Source organism: Carcharodon carcharias, chromosome 5, assembly GCF_017639515.1.
Source record: "Carcharodon carcharias isolate sCarCar2 chromosome 5, sCarCar2.pri, whole genome shotgun sequence".
NCBI lineage: Eukaryota > Metazoa > Chordata > Chondrichthyes > Lamniformes > Lamnidae > Carcharodon > Carcharodon carcharias.
Window position 1 is genome coordinate 125,782,458 of NC_054471.1, and position 18,873 is coordinate 125,801,330.

General features: G+C 43.6%; 1 protein-coding gene across 7 annotated transcripts in view; it reads right to left on the bottom strand.

Annotated features, from left to right (window-relative positions):
* The window catches only part of LOC121277594 (synaptonemal complex protein 1-like), a 62,990-nt gene that overhangs the window by 11,209 nt on the left and 32,908 nt on the right, over nt 1-18,873 (bottom strand). For all 7 annotated transcript variants that reach the window (XM_041187123.1, XM_041187120.1, XM_041187124.1 and 4 more), the window contains 5 exons: nt 18,297-18,481; nt 16,806-16,960; nt 11,654-11,816; nt 3,653-3,811; nt 2,141-2,308 (listed from right to left, as the gene is read on the bottom strand). In XM_041187123.1, coding sequence (XP_041043057.1) covers nt 2,141-2,308; nt 3,653-3,811; nt 11,654-11,816; nt 16,806-16,960; nt 18,297-18,481 — 830 coding nt within the window. The remainder of the gene's footprint in view (nt 1-2,140; nt 2,309-3,652; nt 3,812-11,653; nt 11,817-16,805; nt 16,961-18,296; nt 18,482-18,873) is intronic.

The following is an 18,873-nucleotide window of genomic DNA, read 5'->3' on the forward strand; positions in this document are numbered from 1 at the left end:
GAATGAATTAAACAGGTATTTTTCTTCGGTCTTCACTATAGAGGACACAAGTAACATCCCAGAAATAGCTGGAAATCAGGAAATGGGAGGGAGGAACTTGGGGAAAATTACAATCACCAAGGAAGTGGTATTGAGCAACTTGTTGGGACTGTGGGCTGACAAATCTTCAGCTCCGGATAGACTTCACCCTAAGGTCATGAAAGAAATGGCTGGTGAGATAGTTGATGCATTGGTTTTGATTTTCCAAAATTCCCTAGATTCAGGGAAGGTTCCATTAGGTTGGAAAATAGCAAATGTTGCTCCCTAATTCAAAAAGGGAGGGAGGCAGGAAGTAGGAAACTACAGACCAGTTAGCCTAACATCTGTCGTAGAGAAAATGTTAGAAGTTATTATTAAAGATGCTGTAGCAGGGCACTTAAAAAAAAATCAAGGCAATCAGGTTGAACCAACATGGTTTTGTGAAAGGAAAATCATGTTTAACTAATTTATTGGAATTCTTTTCAAGGAGTCACATGTGCCGTGGATAAAGGGCAACCGTGGATGTACTGTAGTTGGATTTCCAGAAGGCATTTGATAAAGTGCCACTTCAAAGGTTATTGCGGAAAATAAAAGCTCATGGTATAGGGGATAACATATTGGCATGGATAGAAGATTGGCTAGCTAACATGAAGCAGAGTTGGCATAAATGGGTCTTTTTCTGGTTGGCAGGATGTGACGAGTGGTGTGCCACAGCGATCAGTGCTGGGGCCTCAACTTTTTACTATTTATATAAATGACTTGGACGGAGGGACCGAAGGAATGGTTGCTAAATTTGCTGATAACACAAAGATAGATGGGTAAGTAAATTATGAAGAGGACATAAGGAGGCTACAAAGAGACATAGATAAGTTAAGTAAGTGGGCAAAGATCTAGCAAAGGAGCATGATGTGGGAAAATGCGAATTGTCCATTTTGGCAGGAAGAATAAAAAAGTAAATGGCGAGAGATTTTAGAGCTCTTGAGATTCAGAAGGATCTGGGTGTTCTAATGCATGAATCACAAAAGGCTAGTATGCAGGCACAGCAAGTAATTAGGAAAGCTAATAGAATGTTATCATTTATTGTGAGGGGAATTGTTTACAAAAGCAGGGAGGTTATGCTTCAGTTGTATGGGGCACTGGTAAGACCATATCTGGAGTATTGTGAACAGTGCTGGTCTCCTTATTTAAGGAAAGATGTAAATGCATTAGAAGCAGTTCAGAGAAGGTTTACTAGACTAACCCCAGGAATGGGTGGGTTGTCTAATGAGGAAAGGTTGGACAAATTAGGCTTATATCCACTGGAGTTTAGAAGAGTAAGAGGCAACTTGATTGAAACTTTTAAGATCCTGAGGCATTTTGGCAGGGTGGATGTGGGGAGGATGTTTCCTCTTGCAGGAGAATATAGAACAAGGGGTCACTGTTTAAAAATAAGAGGTTGCTCATTTAAGACAGAGGTGAGGAGAAATTTTTTCTGAGCATTGCAAGTCTTTGGAACTCTCTTCTTCACAAGGCAGTGGAAGCAGGGTCTTTGAATATTTTAAAGGCAGAGCTAGATAGATTCTTGATTAATGAGGGGGTGAAAGGTTATCAGGGGTAGGCAGGAATATGGGGTTGAGGTTACAATCAGATCAGCCATGATCTTATTGAATGGCGGAGCAGGCTTCAGGGGCTGAATGGCCTACTCCTGCCTCTCGTTCATATGTAAGGCTTTAATATATTTTAAGATGGAATTGGATAGGTAGTTAGATAGGAATAATGTCAAAAGATCCAGAGAAAGAGCAGATAAATAGGATCATCTTCAGTTGAAGAACTAGCATTGGCATAAGTGCTATAGCCAAATGGGAATATATAGGCATAAGTGGTATAGCCAAATTATCTCTTGGTGTTCTGTATTTCTCTAGAAGCCAACCCGAGAGTGCAACTGTATATTTCATGGCTACATTTTTAAAATTAATGTTGGTATCATTTCCCAGTTGACAGCAACAAAAGCAGAGAGTGGCTAATTAAATTGTAAAATTATTTTACAACCTGAAGAATGTGATTGGCCTCTTTAATGTAAACCAGGACTGATCAGGTTTTTTATTACTGCAGACAGTGACTAGTTAGATGAAGAATCAGATACCTGAATCTGTAAATCAGTAATAAGGTCAACCAATAGTGCTTTGTCCCTTTGCAGCTGGACGTTCTCTTCTTCACCACTTACAAATCTGTATTCTGTCTCAGCCACACGACTACGCACAGTGGCCTCAATCAGTTCAACGTAGGTCTTCACTTGTTCAAGGAGCAGAATCTCAGGGAAAATGTGGAAAACAGAGTTAGAATTACCTATATAGGTTCTGATTTACTTAACCTATCTTACTGCTAATCAAAAATGCACAACATGACACCATTCATTCAGATACTCATTTTTCAATTTAACTGCAGAATGGTTGAGGATTTCCTCATTAATCACCTCAACTTGGCCTTAAAAAGCAGAAGTTGCTGTTTTCCTCACCTTTGATTATATGCTTCTCAATCCATTTTGGAGTGGAATTAATAATCACAGCAATACTAAACAGATGAATAATCATAATAGCATAATAGCTTTTTCTCAGAAATTGATGTGTACTGGTTTGGTGCATACAAATTACCTGATTGTTAGCATCATTTACATAGTCCTGCCCCCATGCAATCATATGCAATTCACACATTGATGTCAGGTGATGCCCTGCTCTGGTGTAGATTTACTCCCCAACATTTAGGCACAGTATGACCCAAAGTCACCTGCTTCTGGTGTAATTGAGGTTTCTGGAGTTTTATAACTTTTTTTTTTGCAATTAAAAAAGTTTATTAAGACTTATGCTGTTGTCAGTTGTAGTACACTTGAAATTTATTGGATACCCCTGGCTCCCTGCACCCCATGCATTCAGGTTGTTGAAGTCAAAAATATGACAGGATTGAAGACTTGCATTTTTGCTCATCCAAGGAGGTAACTTACCTAATGTTAATGAGGTGAACCATGAAATTCTGAAACAAAAACAGAAAATGCTGGGAAAAACTCAGCATGTCCAACAGCATCTTTGGAGAGAAAAAAGGAGTTAACATTTCGAATCCGTAAGACTCTTCTTCAGAGCTGAGTTTTGCCAGCATTTTCTGTTTTTGTCTCAGATTTCCAGCATCCGCAGTATTTTGCTTTTATCTTAGCATGAAGTTCTAAATGTGGCTTATGTCCAACCAATCTGGCAGGCATAATTCATCTCCTCTGTCACTGTTCCTGGACCTGAAAATCTATACTACCTAGTTACTGATCTCACTATATAAACACGGTGAGATACCATGTGGAGGCTAGGCATCTCATCACAGGGAAGAGAAAAATTGGAGAGACATTGTTGCCTTTGGGGAGCCCAGGTACACCTTCAATTAGACAGTTACACATTGAGATATATCCTCTGCCCTCTGTCAGTTATGGTGCATAAAATGGAGAAATCAAGAAAAAGGAGCCTGAGAATAAAAAAGCATTAAAAAGTGAGGGCACTTTAGCAAATATTAAACAGCAGTATACTGCTTCCAGTAAATTTACTTAAAGAAATGTGACCAGCAGAACAAGTTACTATTTTGCATGTATTTTCCATTTTTTCCCATTAACTCCAACTACCTTTTCCATTAGCTCCTTAAATTTTCTTTTCTCAATTTCCAGGAGCTCCTTATGCCTTTTAACTTCATACCGCAATTGTTCTTCTTTGCTTTTTACAGTGACCAGTTGAACTGCACTGGAAGTACGGGAAAAATCTGTCTCTTCTTTCAGCATCCTCTCCTACAACATATCACCCAGGAATTACATTAACAAGTAGCACCATGAATACCATAAAAAGGAGAATCAGAATTAAGTTATTATTTCTCACCATTTGCAATTGAAATTTGAAACTCCCTCAATGCCTTAGGTGGTAAATGTACAACATGGAGAGGTATCAAGGGGAAAAAAATCAACCCCTTGAGTTAGCTGACCCCAGCTAGAGCAGCCATTTTCTTCCAAGTCATTGGGCTTGAGATCATAAAATCTGCCAGGTTTTCTCATTTTGACAGAAATCGTCACCACAGTACAAAGTGAATTAGTGTTAACCACAGGATAGGATTCGGATTGGCCGTGATGCTTCGTGCTATAAAATGGTGGCATGAAAACATGCTTTATATAAAAAAAATGATTTTTGAATCAACTGGCTGGAAACACCAAATTGATTTTTAAAAAATAACTAAATTTGCATTCAGTGACCTCATCTCTCAGCCAAGATGCCTATACAATTTACATCACTGTACCCTCCATATTACAAGTCTATTGAGATGGAGTCTACCTGTCTGCAAAAAAACACCAAAGACAATGACATCGCAGGAATGTGAATGAACCACATCCCCTACCCCATTAGCATGTCCAGGTACTTGACTGGGTACTCAACTAGGTGTAGACAAACCCATAATCACTTGGACAATGGGACATTGGCTGAGAGAAGATTTCTAGACATGGGCCTGAATTTTACCCTTGACGGGCACGATTGGCGGGCCTGCAACTGGTTGGGAAACGGGCTGCCACCCATGATCGGTCCCCAACTGTGATTTCACACTGGCTGGCCAATTAAGGCTCGCCCAGTGTGAAATGCATCTTCCCAGGGCCAGGCAGGGGTGAGGATCCTGTTGGCTGCTGGGTCCAATGGCGACCCAGCGGGTGGTTTAAAAATGACACAGGCAGCTCCTTGAAGGCTGCAGAGAAGAACATGTTTTCTGCATGTTGAAGACCGAAGCTATGGCCTCAAGTGCGGCTGGAGACGCCAGCTGGGAGGGAAGGTCGGGTGGGCACTCAGCCCCCAGGTTTTTGGGCAAGTGCCTTGCAGTCTTCCTGGAGGAGGTGGCTGCCAGGATGGACACCCTCGTCCCCAGAGATGGAAGGAGGAGAGCACTGCACATGACAAAAAAAGCTTGGGAGGAGGTGGCAGCCCAGGTTAGCAGTACACATGGGTGTAGTGTGTAAAAGGTTTAACGACCTGCTGGCACTCAGCAAGGGTGAATACCGTGTTGGCATGGATCAGTGTGGAGAAATGTTAAGGTCTGGCCATCTCCCTGTGGAGCTCAGGGGTGTTACAGTCTGAGTGCCAACTGTCAATGACGCTGGAGCTGACCAAGGGGGTGAGCCTGGCTGCTTCGACTGAGTGCCTTGCACCTTGAGGGCCACGACTCTGTTGTGCCCTGCAAGGTGTTTCTCAGGTGGGGTTGGCCAGGCTGCACTGGCGCTGGAGGTAGAGAGTGGGCTAATCAATACTCCTCTGTCCTTTCAGGAGGAGATGAGCTATAACAATGTAGAGAGGTTTCAGACAGGCAGAGGCCCCCCAGATCTCCTAATCCTTACAAGATTTGAGCAGGACACCTTGGAGCTGGAGAGGCGCCATGCACCTCAGTCAACTGGCACGAAGAGGCTGGTGTGTCAGATGAAGGTAAGAGTGCAGTGCATAGAGGCTAGAGTTTAGGATGGTGCAAACATTTTTGTCTCTTCTTTGATGGAAGCCACAAAACTGGAGTCCCCATTGATTTATATGAAAGACGATGGCATCATGATGCAGATCTCCATGGTCTCACCAGGGTGCCTGACATGCACAGTGACAGTGTGATGACTTAAACTAATGACATGTCATTGTTCTCCCTTAGATTTGTAAGTATGCACTAATTCTCAGGACCCCAGAGAGCCACCCAGAGGACCATCAGGCTTCAGCTGCACCTGCATCACACCTGATCTCTGAACCAGGCGCTAGCACAGATACCAGAACCTCGATGGGTGTTAGATCTTCAGCTAGAATGTCAGAGCACAGCAGTGAGGGCACTTCACACTTGCTTGAGAAGCAGGCAGAGGCAGAGAGTGCCCAGGGCACTGGCAGTCTGAGGACTGCTGGAGACCAGGACGATGCTGAGCCTCTTGAGTTGTCCATTAGGTGACAGATGTTGGTTGTCCAGCGGGATGTGTGGATGGATCTGGAGGAGATCCATGAGGGTATGCATGCCATGGCCTCTGTTGTGGAGGAGTCCATGTGGAACATAAGCACTACGTTGACCTTCATGGTCGAGGGCACTACCTCCTCCATTGGGAGAGTGGCTCTTGTGGAGAGATAGCTCCAGGAACAGAATCAGGGGCTCCTGGGGTTTCACGCAAACCTGCAAGCCCTCACATAGGCAATGACTTCAGGTGGTCAATTCCAGTGCAGGAGATGGATTAGGCACCCAGTATCCCAGCTAGGTGCCCATCCTTCAATGGCGAGCAGGGAGATCTAGAGCGACCTCATGAAGGAGCGTTGGCTCAAGGTGTCCCTGCATCCCTGAAGGATACAGATGTCTGCCTACACACCCTCAGTGTTCTCCTCACTATGCTCCTCTTCTGACTTGCTACTGGATTCATCCTCTGTGGCCTGTGGAGCTGCTTCAAAATCCTCTTCCTCCTGTGGGTCTCCTCTTGCCAGTGCCAGATTGTGGAGAGTGCAAAATGCAACCACTATCAGTGACATCCACTCTGGGGGGTAGTGCTCCCACTGAATAGTCCAGGCATCGGAAGCGCTTCTTCAGGAGACCTATCACTGCCCTTGTGGAGCCATGACTCTGACTATAACGCTGCTCTGCCTCTGTTCTTGGGTGGCGGAGAGGCGTCATAAGTCACCTTTCCATAGGATAGCCCTTGTCACCCAGCAGCCATTCATCCAGTTTAGCTAGAGCACTGAATAGCCTCAGCACCTGGGAATGTCTCACAATATAAGCGTCATGGGAGTTGCCAGGGTACCGTGCACAGATTTGCAGAATCTGTGTCCTGTGGTCACAAACTATCTGCACGTTCATGGAACACACCCGGCTGACCCGCTGGCGCCTTGATGGCCACATGTGTGCAATCGATGGCACCCTGGATGGGGGGGAACCTAGCAATCGCTGCAAACCCTCTGGCTCACTCAGCCTGGCTGGCCTCGTCCATATGGAAATGAATAAATGTCATTACCACTTGAGCAGAGATTTTGTCACCAGCTTGATGCAACTGTGGACAGCTGATTGGGACACTCCACAAAGATCCCCACTGGCCCCCGGAAAGAGCCAGAGGCATAGAAGTTGAAGACCACTGCGACCTTCAGAGCCACTGGCACGGGGTGTCCACCCACACAGTTGGAGGTGATCTTAGCCCCAGTCATTTGACAAATGGAGGTCACAGTCTCCCTGGAAAGGCAGAGCCTCCTTCAGCATTACACCTCAGACATATTGAGGTAGATGCATCACTGCCTGTAAACCCTGGCAGCAGTATAGTGGCATCTTCCGCGACCCCTTCTGTCTTGGGCTACCTGCTGCCCCTGCGCCTCTTGTGCCTGTGCCTCTCCTCCCACAGGTCCCTCCCCTGGAAGCAGCATTGGGACACCCGGCCTCCTCTCCCTTCTGCCCTTCTCTTCCTCCTCAAAGAGGCTGTTTCCAGCAGAGACCACAATCCCCATTACCCATTGACAGGGTAACAGAAGGCTGCCTGGTACCTGGAAGGGTCCACACAATCAAAATCCTCCGGGGGCCTTGGAGACACCAGTCGGTTCTGAAGTGAAGCCTAGAAATGCTAAGAAGGACGTTCAGAACAGAAATGAAGCTGTCAAGTTCAAATAAGCAACCAGCAGCAATCTTCTGCCTAAAATTCTCGCTACTGACACTGGCAATGCTGTTGATCCTTTGTATCCCACCCTTTGAAGTTTTGAAAAATGTGGGCTGCCCGCCTGCCTGATTTGCCTGTGTGGCAAGCACAAAATGATACTGGCAACATAAATTGGGATCAACTGGTGTTTTTAATGGCTTTAAGTGGCCTTTTAATTGATGCTGGGCACGGCTCTGACACCTATGCGCGCCTGCTGACCTGAAGATTGTGCAGGATAACGTCGGAACATACACCTGATGTCTTCCCGCCCTATTTTATGCCCGATCGGGTCAGACACCTGCCCGCATGTGAGGCATAAAGTTCTGACAATGATCTAATCAAGTTACAATTGGAATACACTGGCCATTACCTTATTTGGATCCCTGGGCAGTTGGAGAGGGAAGGTCACGTGTCAAGCCAACTCTTTGTGGGTTTAAGCATCTGTTTCTTTTGCAGAAGGACAAGCAGCCAAGATGCTGAAAGAACAAGACCCAGCATGGGTTTCTTCCTCCCTCTCTCTCTGCCCAACTTGCAAGCTTTTGATTGTCTGCTGATTACGACTAACCCAAGTGCCGCAGACTGAGCTTTCTTGAAAAGGATGCAACTCAGCTCTAATGTCTCCAGAAGAATAGATAAATCATCCATCTGCATCTTTAAATCACCCCAACACCGGAAGCATCAAGACCACTGAGTGAAAGCAGTAGGATTCGCCCGAAGCCAGCCAAGTCACCACTAATTGTATACCACTTTAATGTTTACTGGATTCTAACTTGTTTAATGAATACTTCCCCACTCTGTATTCTATTTGTGTGTGAGAGAAAGTCGGAGCGTATTTTATCATTTTACTTGGACAGGATTAAGTATAATAAAAGCTACCCTCTTTTCTTTGTTAAAACTCAAGAAAATCTGTCTGACTGTGTCTTTTTAAGGTCATAGTGCTTAAACAGAAAAACACTCGCTGAATTGGCAAGTAATCCGTTCTAACAAAAAACCTGTTGCGGTCAAACGAGGAGCAAGAAAAGAGGGGAGCCATTCGATCCCTCCTCACCTGATTGCAATAATAGCCTCCTGACACAGACTTCTATTTGGGCAAAGTGCTGGGGACTAACAGAATTCATGGAGCCATATTGTAGTATGAATCATTGCCTCCAGAAGAGAAGGCAAAATAATTTAAATAAAAATACATATTTAGAATGGGGGTGGGATGCAGCTAGCAAAGGACCAGACTTTTGAAGCTCAATACGGGGTAGGACTGGCTGCCCAGGAAGTTTTCACTGTTAGCCTGTGTACTGGTTTGTCAGCACCATTGCGCCCCTATTAAGGCCTTTCTACCGCACCAACTGGAATTTTCGCGTCGGCAGAATCGTCCCTAGCGGTGGCCGATGCACAGCCAGTGAGAGGAGGTGGCCTTTGGGTGGCAGACCAGGGGAGCAATGATCCAGTAGGCTTTTTAATTAACCACCCTGGAACTGACATACAATGATTGCCACATCTGTGCCTGCAAACCTCCCCCTGGAAGGGCTTCTCCTCCACAAGGAATACCTGGCGGAGAGTTTTTCCAATGGCGGGCTGGGTGGGAGCGAGTGTGGAGCCGATCGCCGCCCATGATCAGCTGCGTACCGCCATTTTACGCGGGCGGGCCAATTAATGCCAGCCCAGCGTAATGTGCAGCCGATAGTGCTCAGCGCTACCTGTGCGGGTGGGGGGAGGACTCGGGCACGCAGCTGCCTCAGGGAGATTAAGTTGATAAAACTTTTTAATAAATATAGTAAAAAATTATTTAAACATGTCCCCTTATGTGACAGTGTCACATGAGCTGGGACATGTTTGTGCAATTTGTAAAATTTATTTATTTATTTTATAAAACCTTCATGAAACCTCATTGCGCCCGTGGATGAGGTTTCTGAAAAACGTGAAGGCCGCTTGGGCTATTCACATGTCCGCCAACGGTTGGACAGACAGCATTGTCAACAACTTTAATTACTTTTTAAATAGCCTTAATAGGCTGTTGACAGTTCGGTGGGTGCGCAGCTGCCTCTGACACAGCCCGCCGAACAAAATATTGAAATGACGCGCGGTGATGTCAGGACGCACGCCTGATGTCATCACGCGTCATTTTACACGTTGGCATGTCGGCCTGCCCCCGCACGACGATGGCAATATTCCCCTAGTAATTGTGGCCTCTTTCTAATTTTATATTTTAAAAAGTGTTCAGAGGGCACCTCAAGGTGGAAGCTCCCGATCTCTCTCTCTCTTCCACTTACACCAGCAGCTCCCACCTCAGATGATGGGGCTACTGATGTGTCATTGCTGGACCCCTCCATCCCATCCCACCTCCCATCCTTAACTGGATGGTGAGCATACCTTTGGTCCTTAATTGGCCTTCCACTGAGAAATAGCCTCAGGGGTTAGCTTCCTATGCAATGTGCAGTCGGGTCTCGAAGTTCTCCCAATCCTGGGTTCCTGACCCCAAAAGGAAAATTCTGCCTGATGTCTTCATTTGGTGCCTCAAATTCACATTTGGAAGGCATCAACATTTATCATGGTGCAAAGCTGCACTTTACAAAATTTAGTATCATCACAACTTGCCAAAATGCTTATCCCAACTTCTCTAAATGTTTGGCTGGAACTTAACATTGTGAATGCACCTAATGATGCCTTGTTCCTAAGGCATTAAAGGGCACCTCTTTCCTTTGCAGCACTTGTAAGATCATTAATTTCTTCCTACATTGGCGGGAGTACGCTGGAGGTAATGGAGGTGGCATTTACAGCAGTGTTATCTCCTACCACATAGCATAGACAGCTTCATTAATTGGCTTTCCATATTCTACATCAAGGATGACATGCGTCCTTTGCCAACTTGGAGTTAATACCTCCACATCATGCTTTGAGGAAATTTGCCCTTCATTTGGTCCCTTTTGAAGGCGTCATTCTACTGGAATTTGTCCCATTAACTCATGCAATTACTCCATGACTCATCACCAAATTAGTTTTCTGAGTCTCCTTCTCTTGCAGCAAAAATACCTGATTATTGGAGAGGACCCATGTCCATATCCTATCCAGCAGTACCCAAACCATCTGACCCTGGAACCTTCGAACTCACATTATTTGAATATGTTCATCAATTTAACACTTATTTGCTACCATAAAGATAATATTACATACATTATTTTATCATAATTTATAGACATGCTGAATTATAGAAAACATCTATTTCAAAATATTTTGTCACATTTCAGAGTTGAAGTAAGAACCATGATGGATGTGTTCATTTTATAATGTCTTCTATAAATAGCAATGAGAAGGCTATTGGCCTAAACATTATTAAACCAAATTTTCACTTGTTCTATCAACTATGACACCTCAAATTCAATAACTTGGAGCCAACCTCAAATTTAATGCATGGTTAACTTTAATCAAATCCAATTGAGGCTAATGACTCAACTGAGAGTGGGATTTTATCCATGGGTTTTGGGATAGTTGATCAAGTTGGGGTCAGAAGTTTGCAATGTGTGGGAAACAGTCACTGAGCTGTGATTTACCCTGAATTGGCCAACTAATGGCCAGAGGGTGGATCTGCTATTCAATTAAGGAGAGTGGGCAGGATCATGCAGCTGGAGGGCCTCCTATTAGCTCTGAAGATGAAGCAGGCTGCCTTTCCAGGGAAGTGAGAGGGAGGGTGACCCAGGAAGGAGGCACCTTCTCTCCAACATCTTTAGCTTTAAAGTAAAAAATCCCCTCAGCAGCCATATCACCAAGGGTTGGGTGGAAGGACATGCGGCATGTTGCTGCAGTTGAAGCCAGACAGGGAGGTCCTCAAAACCTGACTGGTGTGCAGGCCCCTGATTTCTGGGAGGTCATCACCAGGCAGCTACCCTGCTCCTCGACTCTTTTGGGGAACTTATCGGGGACTAAAAGATCAACCTCTGCTTTTAAACGCTGAATTATTACATAAGGTGAATTTCCACATACCCTTTCTAATTGCTTATTAAGCTCAAGAGCCTGTGAATATAACACAGCATTCTCCTTGGTCATAGCAGCACAGTCATCTGCCATTTTGCTTCTGAGGAAGCAGTCTTGCTCTCTCATCATCTCTTTCTCATGGAGTTTTTGGTGAAGATGACAGATCTCATCTCTGGGGGAGGAAAGAACCTTACAATATCTCATATTACACAAATCATGTGACATGTCATCAAAAATATTCTGACAAGAGTAGTCACTAATATCAAGCTCAGACTGGTGCCGCGGGGTTCCCTAAATGCCTTTGCTTATTTCTATCAGGTCACAATTCTACATTATCATTAAACCATCTTCATCTGGATCATTAAGTGAGAAAGCAGCAACACTCCAATCATCAATAGACCGTGGGTTTTACATATGATGGTTAATGGGTAAAAGTCTGATCAGGCTTTTAATTGAAATGATCGTGGGTTGTCTCACTTAAATTTCCAAATAGCCTATCGTTTAGCAGACATGACAATTTCACCCACGTTCTAGTGATGAAAGAAGTGTTGTTGCTATCTCACTTCAAGATCCAGATGAGGACATAGCACAGGTTTGATTCCCCCTTCTCCTCAGTTCTTTGTCTAAGTAACATTAAACTGAGACAGCTGTCTTTCCTGCCAGAAGGAAAAGAAAACCAAGCAGGGTGCTCCTGTAGTATCTCACACTTCCCTGCAGTCGATAAGTTTCTGCCAGAGGTTTTGAAATGGGCTACTTGCCTGTCATCTCAGCAGAAGAGGCGCAGGTCCAGGTGATTGATAACCTTAAAAAAATGTTTTTCCGACCATACTGTATTTAAGAAAGCTTTTGCATTGTATCCAACAAAGCTCTTGTACCACTTATAATCTGATGAGGTAGATGACATGACCAAACCAGCAACAATTTTAAATAGCTTTGTGTTCCTGTATCTCTCTCCATGCAACATTTTTATTTTACTTCAAACTTGACAGAAAAATGTTGCATAACCAACACACTTTTCTTTCATTTTAAAACAAATTTTTACAATGGTGAAACAAAAACATTCTTTTTACATATCCTAGTGGGCAATTACAGGTCAAAATTTTTTCTCTTTGTAAATTATTTTCATCCAAAGCATACATGATATTTCAAAATCTATGGGATGGTGAAAATGATACCTATACAACATAAAATACTTGATCCAGTGCTGACAAAACAGAAGTAACTTCAACAGTGTTGTGTCTGCTGAGGCCTACCCAAGGTGATGGTCCAGCATTGAGATAATGTTATACTGACTCCACTGTAGCATCCTGTAACACACACTGCATTGCGCTGTTTAATACACGTAGCAATATTTAATAGATGGAGCAAAGGGCTGAATTTTACAGCCCCTGCTGACGTAGTTGAAGGCTGAGGAGGGCTCGTAAAATAAAACGGATAGCCTGCCCGCTGCTTTCCTTCCCACCCCAACCTGTCTCCCATATTATGGGAGGTGGGTAAGGTGCCAGCCCGCCCACCCATGGGCCTATGGAGGCACTTGTGACCAATTAATGGCCACATAAGGGCCTCATTCTGCCTCTGCTGCTATAATGCATGTAGCAGGGGATGGCGGAAGCAAGACAGGCAGCCCAGCAGCTTCCACTGTGCAGCAAGCTGTCGGGCAGGGAGGGGATACCTCCTTTGAGAGTTCCTGTGCCCATTGGAGACATCTCCTACCCCTCCAAAATCATTCCCCCACCTCCACCCGCCCCCCACAACCACCACACCACCTCCCCAAAAGCCTCCTCATGGCCTGTAAAACACGTTCTCCCCTCGGTGGAGTCTGTGAGGCAGGCTCATCCAAAATCCAGAACTTACCTTAAGTCTGGGATCTATATGACACTTCTTCCTGAAGGACTACCATATTCCCAGCAGAGTTGCTGGCCAATTAGATTGCTGGGCAGCTCTCTAGGTGGGACTTCCTCCCAGGTGGGGGCAGAAGTCCCACTCTGACTCAATTACGGCTGCTCCCAATATCGCTGCATAGCAGCCAGTTTTCAGGTGGGTGGGCTGACCATAGACTTTTCATTCGGAGAGTGGGAACTATGGCACCCCGTTAAATCCTCCCCAAAGTCCCTCTCCGTGAGTCTGTAGATGGGTATAAAAGGCTCTCACTTTAGCTTTCTCTTCACTTAGTACATATACAATCATACAGCACAGAAGAGGGCCATTCAGCCTATCATATGTGCCGGCTCTCTAAAAAAGCTATCTGATAAGTCCTACACTCCAGCTCTTTTCCCATAGCCACACATTTCTTTCCCTTTTCAAATCCTTTTTGAAAGTTGCTACTGAATTTGATTCCATGATCCTTTTGGACAGTTAATTCCAGATTATAACAACGTGATGCATTTTTAAAAAAAACTCATTGCCCTTCTGGTTCTTTTGCTAATTATCTTACATCTGTGTCCTCTGGTTACTGACCCTCTGGCCTCTGAGAATAGTTTGCCCTTATTTACTTTATGAAAGCCTTTAGTGAGAAAACTCCTCTTGTCTCTTCACATAACAGAAGTCCTTCATCACTGGTACCAAACTTGTAAATCTCTTGCATCGCCCCCGAGGTTTTGATATCCTTTCTAAAGCGTGTTGTTTAGATTTAGGCACAATTCTCCAGCTAAGGCCTAGCGAGTGATTTTTAAAGGTTTAACATAACTTCCTTACATAGTACACAATACATTATGAGATTGGTATAATTTAACAGGCATCTCACTCATGCTGGTAGGTTAAGCACACCAGAGATAACATAGATGCTTTACCCATCCCGGCAGTGATCTATAGACATTGGCCGGGATTTTCCAGCCCCGTTGTGGGCGGGGCCCGCCACGGGTGAGGCGGCGCCCCAGCCAGAAGTCTCTTGACTTGCGGCGGGACCGGAAGATCCCAGCGGTGGGCAGGTGTGGAAGATATCGCCCAATGAGCGCAACAAGGAAAAATATACTGTGTTACAGAACTGTTATTCTTTGTGAAAACAAACATCCACTCCCTGAAAGATGTTAAATCTTAAAAACATTCATATGCTATTCTCTGTTAGTTAGATTGACTGTAAATAATTCAGCAATGCATTAATGTTCTGGGAAGGTTGATTTATGGATTGTGACAATCCAATTTGCATGTATCAAAGAAATACATGTCCCTACAAGGAATAATACACCATTTAACCCACAGCCACTGTAAATCCATAAACTAAATTTTTGTGTAGTAATAAATTTGAATGTTATTACAATAATATCTCTCATCTGAATGGAACCTAATTACCAACAGGAAAATGTTACACATCAGCCTGTTACAATTTATTAACTTCCTGGCAAGAAGGTTCTGGCACTTAAGTGTCTTTTTCTTGTCATTTACTGGTTAGTATTTCCTACTTGATGACTTAAGAATTTGCTTCTTCAAATAGCAAAAGTTGTAATTTAAGGTTTCAAATTCCTTCAGATCCCAACAACATCATAAATAATTTCCTATTGAAATTGGCATGCCAAATTATGTCACCTGGGCAGATATGAATTAGTGTCTTTCATATGGGGAGTTTTAGGGGAAATGTTTCTTCACTGAATAAGTGTCATTAATATAATTTCCTCCATCCTACCTTCTTGGTTAATTTCACGCAGTTCTGTTTTCTTAAGTTTACTTTAACACCACCAATTTAACTTATTTCACCTATCTTATCAGCCATTTTTCATCTGAATAGAATCTAACTGCCAACAGAAAAATGTTGCACATATAGTCTGGAAGCCTATCACCCATTACCATTACTCACCTACAGTAGCTCTCAGTTAAGCAACAGCACAATTTTAAAATTCTCACACTTGTTTTCAAATCACTCCATGGCCTTGCCCCTCCCTATGTCTGTAATCTGCTCCAGCCCTACACTCTTCTGAGATATCTGCTCTCCACTAATTCTGGCTTCTTGAGCATGCCCAATTTTAATTGCTCCATCATTGGCGCCTGTGCCTTCAGTTACATACTGGCCCTAAGCCTTGAATTTCCTTCCCTAAACCTCTTGCCTCTCTGTCACTTGCTCCTCCTTTAAGAAATTCCTTAAAACTGACCTTTCTGAGTAGGCTTTTAGTCATCTGTCCTAATATCGCCTTATGTAGCTCAAATTTTGTTTGATAACACTCCTGTAAGTGTTGAATAAATCCAAGAGGCCTTATGTCACATTAGGTAGCATCCCTGTCTCTGAGCCAGCAGCTTCATGTTCAAATTCCACTTCGGAACTTGAAGGCCAAAGGAGGTGTGTTCATACTGTGGCCAAACAGGTTGAGTATCAACTTGTAAATCCTTCCAGCATATGGCAGGTGGGAAGAGCAAGAGAGGTTTCTGGTCAACCAAGTGATGGAAAGAAAATTGGAGCCTCTACCATCACTATTACTACTATAGCTCTGGACTACAACATACTTGTAAAAGTGCATGTAGCTACAGCAAAAGTCAGACTCCTTCGGGGGCTGGTTGACTCATTTGGCTGGAAGGTCAGGCAGGATCAGATTTATGCCAACAGCACAGGGCTCGATCCCTGTCCTGGCTGGGGTGGATTCGGGACCTGTCTCCTTGCTCTACCTATGGTGGAGGTCATGTGCTGTGGTTTGGGCCTTCCTTCAGGCAGAGAACTGAAGAAATACAAGCTATTGTATACAAATATTGTATGTCCGACATCTATTTCACCTGCATGACTTCCAGTAAACATTATCCTGAATAAGTTACCTATGCTTAGTTTTCTCCCCCTTAGTTCTTTTCATGGTTCATCTTCCATAATCATCTTCTGTTGTTTAAGAAAATGTCCTAAGTAGTGTAAAATACAACTATCTAGATGTACCTGGGTGCCGAGTGATTTATTCTATCACAGGAGCTCCCCACTTTAGACAACACAGATCACAGCCATTTCTTTGATTTTTAAATTATTTTTCAGATTTTCCTTCTTTTCTTCTGAAGGCTTTGATTCCTGCCAGGTACATTTCCAGGCTCTTTTATCATGATGTTTTCTTTTAAATTTCTTCTAGCTTGCTCTTCAAAACACACCCATTTATTTATTAACATTCAGGTACAACTATTCAGCAGCAGCATGGGAGGGCACTCAATGTATTCTCCTTAATATGGGGAAAGGTTTTCATCTTCACCATCTGGCTAGTACCTGAAATCACGTGTAATTTTATCCTGCATGGTAGCTGTCTTGGAATTGTACTTTTCTTCCACTTCATGGAGAGCTAACTGGACTTTTAAAAGCTCCAGACACTTCTCTCCTAGCTGTATCTCATTCATCTTCTCTTGCTCCGACCTCTGTTCAATCTGGAAACAAAATTTGAACAAATAATGTAAACTCAATTAGCATGGTTTCAATTTCCACACTAAATCAGGTTTTTAGCATCAATTTAATAAAACCCTCTAGTGAAATTTTCATATTGTTGTTTTAATTTATTAATTAATGCCCTATTATGTTGCTTACAGTGAGATGCAACCTTTATATGACCATATACCAAATCGTGCCAGTTAATTTGCAGAGGGACACTGATTTATTAGCTTTGGGAGTGGCCTTAGAATCTGGATGCATGGGGATGCTAGTATTTAAAGAAGTTGCAGGATCAAACACTTCTTGAGGAGATGCAGAGGGTCCAGGAGCACTTTACAGAAGGAATATGAGTGTACAGGAGGTGTTGCTAGAATCTGAGATAACTGGGACCTGGAAACATTGGAGATGGGTATCCTGGGGTTATATAGAATTACATAGAAGCTACAACACTGACATAGGGTGTTGGGCCCAGCTGATCTCTGCTGATGTTTATACCTCACAAGTGCTTCCTCCTACTCAAACTACCTCTTCCTACCCCCAAAGTCTGGCAGCATCAGTACATTGCTGGTAGTATTGGGGCATTGGAGTCTAGCAGCCTTGAGAGTTGGGGGTAGTAGGGGAATGGGACCCAAGCTGTGCTTGGCCCCTTTAGTTTCAGTTTACCTGTGAATCAGCTGCTTGCCCATTCCTTTTTGGGATGTTTTGTAGCTCTATCCAGTTCTCCTGTCATTAAATGGTTACAGTTTTTAATCATTAACTGAACTGTAACTGTCCTAAATTATGATGGTTTATTTTGTATATCTGCCACACCAATGTTGAAAAGTGCAAATCACTTTTGGTTTCAAACCTCAATTAAATGAGTGCTGCAGGTACCAAATGGGCAGGTTGTGAGAGGGTGGGAGAGTGGCTGATTCCCATGAATAGCTGACTGGCAGATCTGCCTGGGCGGAAGGTGGTGGTGGGGGTGGAGCTATTGATCCAGGGGTTCCTTCAAATGATCTGGTCAGGGGTTAGAGTTTTTTTGTGGGCACAGGAAGAGTAGAACTGGCTCCACAAAATTAAAATATTTCCTGGCCCATTTCTGAACAGCCTTTAAGGGCCACTGGTTAAGCTACTCAAAGCCCATGTACACCTCAGAATTGCAATAGGGATCCTACAATTGTCGTAAAAGTCTAGGTTTGCTTATTTAAGCAGTCCCCTGCTAGAAACAGGCAGGCATACTGCTTGTCCATATAGAGGAGCTTTCAGTTGTATTCAAATGCCTCATCATTAATTTGAACTATCAATGACTTAAATTTACTAAACATAGGCATCTGATGGACATGCTGAACTTACCTGTTGCTTCATAATGATAACTTTATGCTCATTGTTCTTTAGATTAGTGACCTGTCGTTCCAGTTCCTGCTTGCTCTGCAGTAATTCCATTTCTTTATGTGAGAGCTCCATGTCTGTGAGCTCCTTCATCTTCTTCAGCTGCACTATCTCTTCCACAAGAGACTGCTTTTCCTTCAAATGAGAATCTGCAGTTTGTAAATAAATTATCTTCTTAAATACCACTGAGGGCACTGATTCGTATGAGAACTTGTTGAAATAAAATTAAAACCAATTTACTACATCTTTGTAAATCATTTGTTAGAAAAGGGCAGGCAGGTTTGTGATGTATCATCAATTGTACCCCAAAGTACTCAGCAATCTGATGAAAATTATTCACTATTTAGCACAACAACGTGCATTTAAATAATGCCTTTAACTTTCCAAGGTGCTTTACCCAGCTCTACAACACCACCAGCTTTCAAGGTGCCTCTACTGACTCTGATTTTTCACAGTTTCTCTGGCATTCAGTGGTGGATAAGCAGAAATTTCCTCCAACTAAATATTGAAAAACCAAAGTCACTGGGCTGAGTTTTAATGT